Here is a 12,116-nt window from a genome sequence, read left to right on the forward strand (position 1 = left end):
GGGGCAGCAGTGTCTGAGCTGAGGGACACAGCAGCTCTGCAGAGCCTGCACAAGCCTCTCCTGGCTGTGCTGGCAGGTTCACTGCTGCCACTGGGCTGCTGCAGCTGTGCCCTTCCCCTGCCCCATGGCAGGTAATGACAGTGGCCAGGAAAAGACACCTCTGCTGATGTAACAGAGGGGGACAGGCACAGGGACCCTCTGCCTGCACACAGAGTGGCTGTGCAGGTTCCCTTGGCAACCACTAACACAATCTGAGCAGAGCAAAACCTCCTGAGATACTGACACACCCACGGGAAAATCCACCCAAAACGGGCCCAAGCCCCAGCATCACCAAATAAATCCCCTGAGCCTGTTCTGGGCTGATATGAGATAAGCTGTTTCCCTTTAGGGGTGCTGGCAGACTAGAAAAGAGGCCCCAGGTGACTGCAGGACGCCCCTGGAGACAGTCAAATCCCATTTGGAGAAAGCCCTCAGTGATCTGGTGTAGTCAGCCCTGCTTTGAGTGGGGTTTGAGCAGAGACCCCAAGGGTCACTTGCGCCATAAATTATCCCATGATCCCATCTACATCCATGTTCACAAACACTTGTGTGCAGGCACACACCCCAAATGACCCCGCGGAGGTGGGAATGTGGAGCCTCACTCAGGAGGGTGGTGCCTTTGCAAAGAGCAAGGTCTGTGTGGGCACAGGTAAGTGAGACCACCAGGGAAGACCCAGCTCTGGGAGGCAAAAGTCAAAGCTTTGTGCTGCAAGGAGATGCCAGGGCCTGGCTGTGCAAAGGGCAGCAGCTTCTCTGGAGAAAGGAAGAGCCCTGGTGCACAGGACAGGCTGCATGTGTCCACTTGGTCAGCATGTGGGAACGGGTGCTGATCTTTGATTTCACTGCTCTTCCAATTCCACAGGGAACAGGAGGCAGTGTCTGCCTTGGCAGCTTGATTTTCAATGTAGGCACTTCACTGGGCAGCTGCTTTGCCTCACTGAGAGTTCTCAGTCCCTCAAGTCAAACCCTCAAGAGCACAAGTATTTTCAATTCCCCCTGCACTGAACAGGCACTTCTGCTGCTTCTTGCCCAGGGGCTGCTTTAGCCCAGCACCTTCATGTCCTGGTGCTGCCATTTCCATGAGATAGCCTTGGCATGCTCTCTGTATCCCTAACTGATAATGCTGCATGGCTCTCAACAACTTGCTGGTATTGTCTATCAAACCTGCAGGATGGACATGGGAAGAACTTCTCCACCTTGCCCTGTTCAAGGGTTCAAGCTGCAAAGATTAATGAGTGGGGCCCAGCTTCAAACCTCAGGCAAACATTTAGACCACCTGAAACTTTCAGAAATACTGGTCCAGGCTGGTGCACAAACGAGAGGGGAGGGAAGAATGAGATGCATTGCCCTCTCCACCAAAGTCCCTCCAGTCACCTGTGCTCCCTCCTGCCACCACGGGCTGTGGATCCTGACAGATGGCCCAGGTGAGCCCTTGCTCCTGGCAGCACAGGACACAGCCTACCCACAGGGATCCCTCTGCTCCAGCTCTGCTGGTCTCTGCACGATGCTGGTGCCCAACCACCTGAATTAGTGCTGCAGCATCTCAACCCCTGGTGCATTCCCAGAGTCTCTGTCTGCTCTCATGCTGCTGCTCTCTGTAATTTTCCATTCCTGTGTCCCTGCATCCATGAGTTCTCCCTATGATGTAGCCACATTTCAGTACCCTCATCACTGCTCTTAAACTGCCCGTATTCCCAGCTTGGATCAATACCAATTTCTGCCACTTACTTGCCTACCTTTCAGCAGGCCTTTCTTTGTTCTGCATAGAAATAAAACTGTAACTGTACCTTGCCAAAAGAATTACTTTTTTAAACCTCCCCCCCTCCACTTCCTCCCTCTATTCTTCTTCCTCTTCTTCTTCAGGAGCAATTTTATGTAATTTGCAACTGTCTGGCTGCAAATGAAAAGAGACATAAAGCGTTTCTGCGAAATATTGAAAAGCTGGATGCTTTTCCCTCAAATTTCACTTAGCAAGAGGCTTTAACTTGCTGTGTGATCACTGTGTGTCATTAATAACCTCTCCAATTCCTTTCAGAACTCAGCAAAGTGAAGGCACAATCACGAATCAAAGGCATGGGTTATTGAGATATAATATCATTTCACTGAGGCAGGGAGGAGTGTGCCAGGGAGTGGGGAGAAGGTGAAATACTGCACTGCTGGGCTGGCTGGCAGCTGAAGAGGACACCAAATTTAGGAAATAGCCTTAAAGGCCTGATTTCAACAATTCACCAGCTCTGAGGGCAGCACAGGTGTGTTAGATAATACAATATGCAGCTGTACAGGTGAGACTGGTTGAGTCACCATCAGATGTGGCACTTAAGGACATGGGCTTGGCAGTGCTGGGTTAATGGTTGGATTCAGTGATCTCAGAGGTCCCTCCCAACCTGATGATTCTATGACAGTCTTGTTACTTTATACCCTGAGCACACTGGTCCACATAAAAGAATGTAAAAGCCAAAATTCTGCTTACCTCAGAAAAAGATGCTGAACCTTGCTGTTAAAAAATAAGCTTTTCAGAGTTTAAATTCCATTCAGCATACATCCAACAGTACTGAATTCAGAGGCAAAAGAGAATTTTGACCTCATATAAAGAGAACTTGCCCCAAATGCCACAAGAATAAATACAGACAACAGTGATGCCTACTGACTTATGTAGAAAACCTAAACTACAAATATAACTGTATATAAAAGCCAAGATAAGCTCCACTGCACTCATGGCCCTGCAGGTGGGCTGACATTGCTGGCATCAGAGCTGGAGGACCTCAGCAACATCTCTGTGGGCCCAGACCTACCCAGTGACAGCCTGGAAGAGAAGCCAGAAGTCCTGCTCCAGCTGCCTGATCACAGCCTGAGTATCTCAGAAACAATATCAAAGCACTTCCATAACTCTGTCCTTACCAAATCCTCAGTCTAGAACAAAAAAGTCATTTGTCTCTATTCAGGTTCATGAACTGTTGAGTTCTACCACAGCTCTCTGCATTGAGACCAACAAAGGAAGGTACTTTGGTTCTTGTGGCATCTGCAATTGCTTGGTGGTACAACAGCAAGTGTAGGATCAGCACAAGATCCTCCTCTGCCAGTTTGATCCCTTGCTGTCTGTAAACCTGCTGAGCCTTGGTTATGCACTCAGGTGACAATTTGTGTCACCCTACACTTCATAACCCTTCATCCTTCTTTCTTCTCCTGCTACGTGCAATACAGAGAAAGGATATGGGTAAAATGCACAAGAAATCAGTTGTTTACCAGACTGTGGCCCACTGACTGAAATCTCAGTGGTGTGGTCAGTACATTCTGTGCTCTGCCCTTTGCTGGGCCCTGGCTGAACTCCTGGGGATTGGTTTTGCCCTAGAAATCATCAGGAGATGATCCAGATGTGAATATACAGAGATGAAATTTTATGTCCTTGTTCCTAAAACAGGGAAGCAACTGCCTGTCTGTGATTCACTTCCAAAGTGCTGCCCACAAGGACAGGTGATTCTACAGACACCAGCAAACCATGGCTGAAAGCCACCTCAGCTCACCCAGCCCACGTCCATGCCAAGCAACCATCTCTACATTACCAAAGAGAGAGAGAATTGTGCCTTCTTGGTCACTGAGGGACTGAACAAAAGAGAAACTAAATGTGATGAAGTGCTATATTGGCAGCCTGAAAATAGCTCCAAATGCAGCACAGCTCATCTTCATCCTAATCCTGAAACATAATTACACCACACTGCTCATTAACTGTCTCCAGACAAGTATGTTCAAAAGTACTCACCTACCACAGATTTCTTACTGTTCCCAGGCAGTGTCTTACACCTCCCTTAACATAAAAAGCCTTTAGATCACCACATCATAGATAAATTGCTGCTTTAAACACTGCTCCATGCAGCTCTCTACAACCCCTGAGAGCACAGACAGTAGAGAACACAGTGAAACATGCAACAAATCCCCGATGTAGAACTGTAGCAAAACCAGATTGCCTTGAATCCACCAAGCCTCCCATGAATCATTTTTCAGAGACACATCTGACTTCCCCACTGCATTAACAGCACTGTATCATGACTCCTCTCAGCTGCTCCTGCATCCTTTGACTTGCTCTTATAGACACTGTCAGCTCTGCCCTGGACCAACACACGAGGTTACACTGCTTTAGTTCAAAAATCCAAGCATTTCCCACCACACAAAAATATCTCAGGCAGATTTGTGCTGGTTATCTGTACTCTTTCCCCTGGCTGTCCTGAGATAAGGACCTTGTTAAGTGATAATTAAGTCACATGCATTTTCCAGCACTCAGATGCCAGCACAGGCCCATGCCAAAAGAGCACAGTAAACAAATACAGAAAAGGATGTGTGTGTGTGTGTGTGTGTGTGTGTGTGGAGGTTTTGAGGGCAGCTGGGAGAGGTGAGGGAAGCTCTTTGGACCTGTATGGGTTAAAGAAAAAATGTTATGGTTAAGAATTCCTAACCACCCTCCAGAGACCCCTGGTTTACATTAATTATTCTGTTGCCTTGAGCACTCAGGGCCTCCTGTGAGCTTCTATCTATAAGTACCCAACTCCTCCTCCTACTCACCTCCAAATGAATCCTTTCAATGTGCTTGATCAACCCCCTCAGTACAGAAAGGGAACTGCCCAGTCAAAGCTCTTAAATCATACCAAAATGGGAAGGCAACAATCCAGAAGTCCTTTCAGCTCTCCAGCAGGTCCCAGGGAGGCAGAGGAGTGCCAGGCAAGGAGGGACCTGTTCCACAGTGCCCAGCCTCCCTCAAATCCCACTGAACTCTGCTCCCAAGACCAGCTGTGGAGTGAGCAAGACCCAGGAACAGACCAGCAGTCCTTCTCTCACCTAAAAATAACTCATTTCTCTTCCAAACAACGGCATGTGGCAAGTGTATTTTTTTATTTTTGAGAGGCTGATCCAATTCAGCCACTGCATCAGAGTTCCATCCAGGCACCCTGCAGGGCAATGGCAGAGTAGAATTGGATGCACCAGGAGATTCTGCACACCTGGAGAAAGTATTTTATCTCATGTGAGTTTTTCAGCAATGCCCACTGTGCACCCACATGCTTCACCCCAAAGCCCACAGCTCCCTTGTGACAGGGACAGAAAGCTGAAGGTGTCCTGTCACACCACACAGAGCAAAGAGCAGCAAAGAAAAAGGCCTGGCCAGAGAAAAAAAAGCAGCAGCTCTGAAGAGCAGTGCTGTGCTTCCACTCCCATATCCCTGTTCTAAGCCCTGAAACACCCTTCTCTTCCACAAGCAGGAAAACTGATCTAAGCCACTTCTCACCCTCACTCCCTCCCCTGAAAATTCCCCATCATCCTGCCCACGGCATCAGCTCCAGACAATTCACTGGGACTTACCCCTGGCAAAGTCTTCTGTTCATGCAGGGCTGTCTGGGCTTTGATGGCAGAGTCTCTGGCACAGTATGTGAGGAATGCACAACCTGCAGCAGATACAGCGAGTGTCAAGTTAGACAGGCACTTGCAGATGAACATCAACACAAATGTTACATAATTTGGATGTGTCTAAAGCTCCAGGGGAAAAAAAGACAAAGAAACAATGCGAAAGGACTTGCAGGCCACATCTGAAGTCTATTAAGAGCTGGAAAAGGGTCCCAGTGAATCAATGGGGCTTGACACAGGAGTTGAACAAGGTGAGACACAATGGGAGAGCAAAAGGAAAGCAGATCTTGTCTGTGGCAGAAACACAAGGATCAGGAGAGAGGCAAGGACCAGCATGATTACTGATTAAAAGAAGAAAAGAAGCAAGGAATGAAGAGAAGTATCTGGGATTTAGGCTTTTACAAAAGCTCCATGATCTGATTCACAAATCAGGGAGCTATGGCAGGAGAGGCCTGGCCCTGTGTGATGCACACAAACACACACCAACGTACACAAGCACCACAAGGGCAATACAGAGCCCAGCAGAGCACCCTGCATTCTGCAAGGGCCAACTTAAGAAGCCAGATAAAAAGCACAGAGAAAAGGCCAGATCCTGACATTCTTAGTCAAGATATGACTCAACATCTCAGACGAACGCTGGAGCCAAGGGAGGAGGGGGAGGAGTTGTAGCCCCTCCAGGAAGAAGAGGGATCATCTTTGGGTGCTCTGATGCTAAGAATAAGCAAAGGAAAAATCTGGCTGGTTATCAAGAAACATTTCCTAGCAGAAAGAGATTTAGACTGTGGAATGATCTCCCCAGGGAAGTGCCTGGAGCTCTGTCACTTGAGTTGTTTCAGATGAGGGTAGGCAAAGCACTGGAGAATAGACTCAGAATGCATCTGACCCCCTCACTCATCCCCCTCCTATCCACACTGGCATTTCACATCCCAAGCAAAGGCAGGATGAATCCCTCTGGCTTGCTGATGAATATCCCTGTCTACACTGCTGTGCTGGGGCTGCAGATGCATTGTTATGGTCAGAGGCCCATTTTTCTGCCTCCACATTCTTGTGCCTGGCTTGGGGTACTCCAAAGCTGCTTCAGCTCTCCATGAGCTGCACCCAAAGGTGGGTGCAGGGACTGTCTGGACCTCTCCCCTCCACCCCAGTGGGACTCCGTGGAACACAACACCCTGAGGCCAGCTCCTCAGGACAATCCAAACCCCAGCAACATCATTATCCTGCTTTTCCATCCCAACCCCAAGAAGTTGCTGCAGGTAAGCACATGACATCTGTTCTCACACCTCTTGCTAGGGGAAAAAACCTTCCAGAAACAGCACACAAGCACTAGGTGTCTCTAAGAGGTCATTAAAGCTCCTTACTGCCCAGACTTTGAATGCTGTACCAAAGCCAAATGTGGGACCAATGGGTAATTTAACAAATATAGTGAGGGCAGGAAGAATGCAGGTAAACTTCCCTGCTCCTGGCAAAGGCAGCTGGCTCTGTCGTTGTGGGGAAGCTCCCCTCAGCTTTCACTCTCCCCATGGACTGCTCTGACATCAAGCCTCAAAAGCAGCTCTATAACCAGAGACCAGACTCTATAACCTCTATAATCTATTTCTAACAGATCTGAAGGCCTCGTCACCAAAGCCTCAAACACAGATACCCAATTCCACCTGCTGCTTCAATCTGCTACTTTGCAAGTCATACAAGACTCAGAATTCTAAGATAATTTGGGCCACGTTTAGCTCACAAAACTCCAAAGTCAGCACTTGGGAATAAGCAATTTATTCCACTAAAAGCTTCAATGCATTGGTACTATGCCCACGTGCAGTGAAAGCACTATCCTTGCCTCAGGAGCATCAGCCATCAACCTAACAAAACTCAGATAGGAGTGGAGTTATGTCCACATGAAACATGCAAAACCCATCCTCGAGTCCCAATTCCAGTGCTCAGGAATGGCAGAACTGAGGCAAAGCACACTCAAAAACCCAATCCAGGGGAGGACAAGCTAAAAATGAGAACTGGACAAAGACACACCATTTGTGGGGATAAAGGAGAGACATTCCTCACAAAGGCAGGTACTGTTATCATACCAGATCAGGGATTTGTAAAGGCCAGCACCACCTAGGTCCACCAGCACCCATGTGAAAAAGTGCCATGAATCCCCCCACCAGAGCCCTCTGGTCCTTCTCTTCCCTACATCAAAGGCAGTAACATTGCTCATCTTTTAGCAGCTCAGGTACCAAGAGGCAGCAGCTTCCAGAGACAGAAACATCCTGTAACTGTGGAGCCTGAAGATGCCTCACTCCAACCCGAGGGCAATCCCCACTGCTGCTCTGCTTTACAAGGATGTGGGTAATTGCTCAGCAGAAGCCACTTGTGCTCCTTCTCTTCTCTCAAGCATGAAGCAGCACTCAGGCAGACTCTAATGTCCTGCCTGGACTGGGGCTGCACGTACAGGACAGCCTGGTCCACTGCTCTTCATGTCTCTAAGCTCTGAGATTTGAGGACATTCCTCTTATTCTTACTTCCCCCATACCTGGAAGTTGTACTGGTTCTGGAAAGGAGGGAGCTAAAGATTTCAGGTATGTCTTCTGGAGGATATGATTACTGCCTTTCACAACCAGGTGTTTTGGGGGTAGAGTAGTCAATTCCATTCTCTTTGCAAAGTCCTGGTCAGAAATACAGGAAAAGGTTTGACAGAAACAATGTGCTCTAAACCTAATTGTGTAAACAAATATTTGGAGAAAATAAACTTCCTTCCTGAAGAGCCGTTATCTCTTGCACACTAACTGTGCAGCTACTCCTGGGATGCTGGGATAGGATTCTGCTCACCCTGTCTTTCATGGGCTCTTTGGGCTCCTAAAACTTTGAGCTTGACAGAGCCACCCAAGGATCTGCTCAAGAATGAAGAGATGTCCACAGAGGTGCAGAGGAGCCTGTCACTCTCACTCGGTTTTCTCACTTCCACATTTCCTGCTTTAGTTAACAGCAAGCTCAGACAGGCTCAGGCCCCTTTGGGCACTTCTCACACCAAGCCAGCTGTGCCTGCTGAGACACAGGACATGGTGTTAGAAAGTGCTCAGGGTGTTCAGAAGCATCAGCCTGGAAGGTCCCAGGCACCCAGGCAGTGCCAATGAGCCATTCCCAGCACAGGGATGCAGGACAGCACCCAGAGCACTGTCTGCAAAGCCAGGCCACCATCATTCTACCAAAGATCCCTCTATGTCCCACCAGTGTCTGTGGTACCACCCTACTTCCATGGGCTCCAGGAGGGTTTCCAGCTCCCTGAAGGCAGAACCCAGCCCAGTTTCACTTGAAAGAGACTGCATAAAAAATATATATATTCAGTGCCTGATCCTCCCTACAAACTACACATTGACTCTGGAATTTACAGTCCCTTCAGATCCTAAATATTACTCCACACATCAGCAGTCTAAAGCCTTGAGCAAGAAAAGGCTGCTGGTTTGCAGGAGGGAGGGATCTCTAGATTCTGCTTAGCATCAGAAATCACATTAAATACTTCAGCAGAGGAAGCATGGAGTCAGTGGGGAGCTAATCTACAAGCCTGCAGAAGCTGAGTCAAAACTGGGCTGCCAGGGAGGCAAGTTGGGCTGAGGGTGGTGTTGTATCCTTGCCCTTTGAAAAGCCACCTATCTGTCCACACGCCTGTGAGAGGGCTGCCCCTGGCCCTGCTGAACATTCCCCTTCAATTCAGTTTGGAATCTCACAGTCCTTAATCGCTCCACTTTCCCTACCATGAGCACTCCTAGGAAACCCATCCAGTTGACACTTGTGAAGGAACTGCCTCCTGCCTAATCCTGGAACACAAGGCCAAAATTTTCCACTTGATTCTCCCCACTCAGCCCCTCCTGACCCATTCCAAAAGCCTGTTCAAACACCTCCTCGCTCTTCCCATGAAAATATTAGCTTTGAGACAAACACTGCCATTAACATGCAAATGTATCTGTGATTAACATAAATAGAAAAACTGCCTCATGAATAATATTAGGCTGGAACAGTATCAGCTACCAGTAGCCAGGTTGCTGAGACATGACTAGTCAGGTACTAACAAAACCATTTCATAGCAGAGATCACATTTCTAAATCTCTAAGATTCTCCTTTGCCTCCACCAAATTCATCCATTCTCAGCACCCATAAGGACCAGCTCTTGGACACTGCAGCCCAACTCATATCTTCCAGGCCTTTTCCACCCTTTCTTGCTCCCTGGAGGCAGAGGTGGCTGCTCAGCTCCATGTCAAGCTGCAAGGGAATATAAGAGGACACGCTGGGCTTCACCAGCAGTGCTGGCTTCTCACACAACTGCTTCCTCCCCTTTGGGGAGAGAAAGGAAAAAAAGCAGATGGAAGCTGCATGTGAGCTGTCAATTGGATCTCACTGCAGATCAGGAACATGGGGAGAGAAAACTGAGTCTGCTGTTAGAACTGCCCCAGAAAAGTGGCTTCTGTTCAGTGCAGGAACGAGCCTGCAGCCAAAGTGTCCCCTGCTCAGGGGCTGTGACAGTGCTCCAGGCCACTGCAGCTCCTGGGTCAGGCCTGGCACCTTCCAGGCCTGCAGATGCCAGCAGCAGCTCCTCACCAGGATGGCCTTCCTGCATGGAGCACAGGCACTGCAGCCAAACCTGGTAAATGAGCGTGATCAGGCACCAGGGTGGGCTGGATTGTGGATCTCATTCCCTCGCTGCACGCTAAACCCCCACACACTTCCTTGTGAAGGGATGACTTCTCTGGAGAGGCTGTTCCAAAACAGGCTGAGGATCTACATGCAAACTCATGCCACCAGGAAAGGAATCCCAGCCTCTCACTTTGTACAAAACAGGCCAGGGAGGGGCACAGGGAACTGAAGGGGTGTGGAAACAACCCCACCACAACCACCAGAGAACCTCACATCTCAACAGCCTCTTCTGGACAGAACAACCCCTGAACAACAACACCCACATCCACCAAAAAAAATGTTAGAACCAAAAGGATGTATTTATTTTGCTGCAGAAATCCTGCTTTTAACAGCAAGTTAATATCACACACATCTGGCTAATACTGCTGCTGCCCCCTCTAATTTCCATACCTAAGCAGATCCCTAGAATTTGTCTCCTGCTTGGAAGCTGACCTCAGACCACACAGTCTATATTTAAGATGTCAACTGGGATGAAATGTGCAATTGTCTCTTGCCTTGGGCCCATTCTCCTCCTTGCTGGGTTTGAAACTTGCAACTCACCATCCCCTGGCAGCAGGTTTGGATGCAGTTCCTTGCACACAGAGACACACAAGCACATGGCATCCTCGTTTTCCACTCACAACCAGACACAGTTCTTCAGCTAAATTCATGCCAGCCCAGCCCCCACGGGCTTCAATGAGAAAGTCTTTTCCTTTTGTGCTGGAGAGTTAGATTTGGCCTTTTGTTTGAAAATACACTTGTTTTTTTCTTGTCCTCTTCCCTCTCTGTTCAGTCTGGAATGGCTCACGTTGCCAAGACACTCGATTTTTCCTACGCTTCCTCCTAAATCCGAGGCATCACGACTGAGCGTTGTTGCACACTCCCTCCAGCATGCACCAACACACGGATCATTTTAGGGCACAGCTGAGCACCGGCAGCTCTCAGGGTACTCACTGTCGGCTCCCTGCAGGTTGTTCTACCTGCGCCAGGGAGCGACGCTGCCATCACCCCACGGGATCCTACAGCAAACAACTCCGTGAGTTCCCCTCCTGGCTGGAGCCGTGCTGGTCACAAGATCCCAAACACCTGCTGGGGTGGGGTAGAGCCGCTCCACTGAAGGGAGCTGCCGAACGCGACAGCTCTTCAGTATAAAAACACAACAATAAGCGAGGCTGAAGGAGCCTCCTCAAACTTTTCAGCACCCATTAAAGGTCCTTCAGCGAAGGAAGACCCCTCATCTCCCCGTGTGCCATCAGCCCCTCACCTACCCCAAATGCCACTGACAGCAGCACGTTAGCGGCCAATATTCTTTGTTGCACGGATTTTAAAACCGCAGCGCCGAACCCCCTGCCCGGGGTCGGTGTGAGCCCCGCTAGGGGATGGCCAGCAGCCCAGCGAGGGTCCCGCTGCGGCCCCCGCGCTCCGCAGCAGCCTCGGCCCGGCGCACGCTGCCCATCGCCGCCTTTGTCACCGCACCCCACGCGGGGCCACAGGCCCCGGGCTGCCGGAGGGGCGCGGGCCGCGGCCGAGGGGCTCGGCGGGGCTCCGCCGCGGGGATGGGGACCCCGCCCGTGGGCGCTGGGGATGCGGACGCGTTCCCGGGCAGCGGATCGGGGCCGGCAGCCCCCGCTGAGGGAGGCGGGGGTGCGGGAGAACAGCACATCGCGGTGGGTCACGCGTGGAGCGACCCGGGGCCCGCCGCCCCTTTGTGCGCGCCGCGCCGGGCTCACCCTTGTGCATGCCGGTGTAGCGGTCCTTGAGCACGGTGAGCTCGTAGATCTTGCCGAACTGCTCGAAGAGCGGCTTGAGGTCCTTCTCCTCCAGGTTGCGCGGGATCTGCCCCACGAAGAGCTTGATGGCATCCAGGTCCTTCATGCTGTCGGGCTGCGCCGGGGGCTCCGCGCCGCCGCTGCTGCTCATGGGGGAGGCTCGGCGCGGCGGCGGCGGGGGCGGCTGCGGCGCTGGCGGGAGCGGCGGCGGCTGCCTCCTCGCCTCGCCCTCGGTGAGTCTGGCCATGCCCCGCGCCCGGCGCGGCT

General features: G+C 50.5%; 1 protein-coding gene across 1 annotated transcript in view; it reads right to left on the bottom strand.

Moving 5' to 3' along the window:
- The window catches only part of CELF5 (CUGBP Elav-like family member 5), a 36,763-nt gene extending 24,667 nt beyond the window's left edge, over positions 1 to 12,096 (bottom strand). Inside the window, exons 1-2 of the mRNA XM_041481782.1 lie at positions 11,811 to 12,096; positions 5,386 to 5,468 (exon numbers count right to left, since the gene is read on the bottom strand). Coding sequence (XP_041337716.1) covers positions 5,386 to 5,468; positions 11,811 to 12,096 — 369 coding nt within the window. The remainder of the gene's footprint in view (positions 1 to 5,385; positions 5,469 to 11,810) is intronic.
- Positions 12,097 to 12,116: the final 20 nt, after the last annotated feature.

Source organism: Pyrgilauda ruficollis, unplaced genomic scaffold, assembly GCF_017590135.1.
Source record: "Pyrgilauda ruficollis isolate IOZ18807 unplaced genomic scaffold, ASM1759013v1 scaffold115, whole genome shotgun sequence".
NCBI lineage: Eukaryota > Metazoa > Chordata > Aves > Passeriformes > Passeridae > Pyrgilauda > Pyrgilauda ruficollis.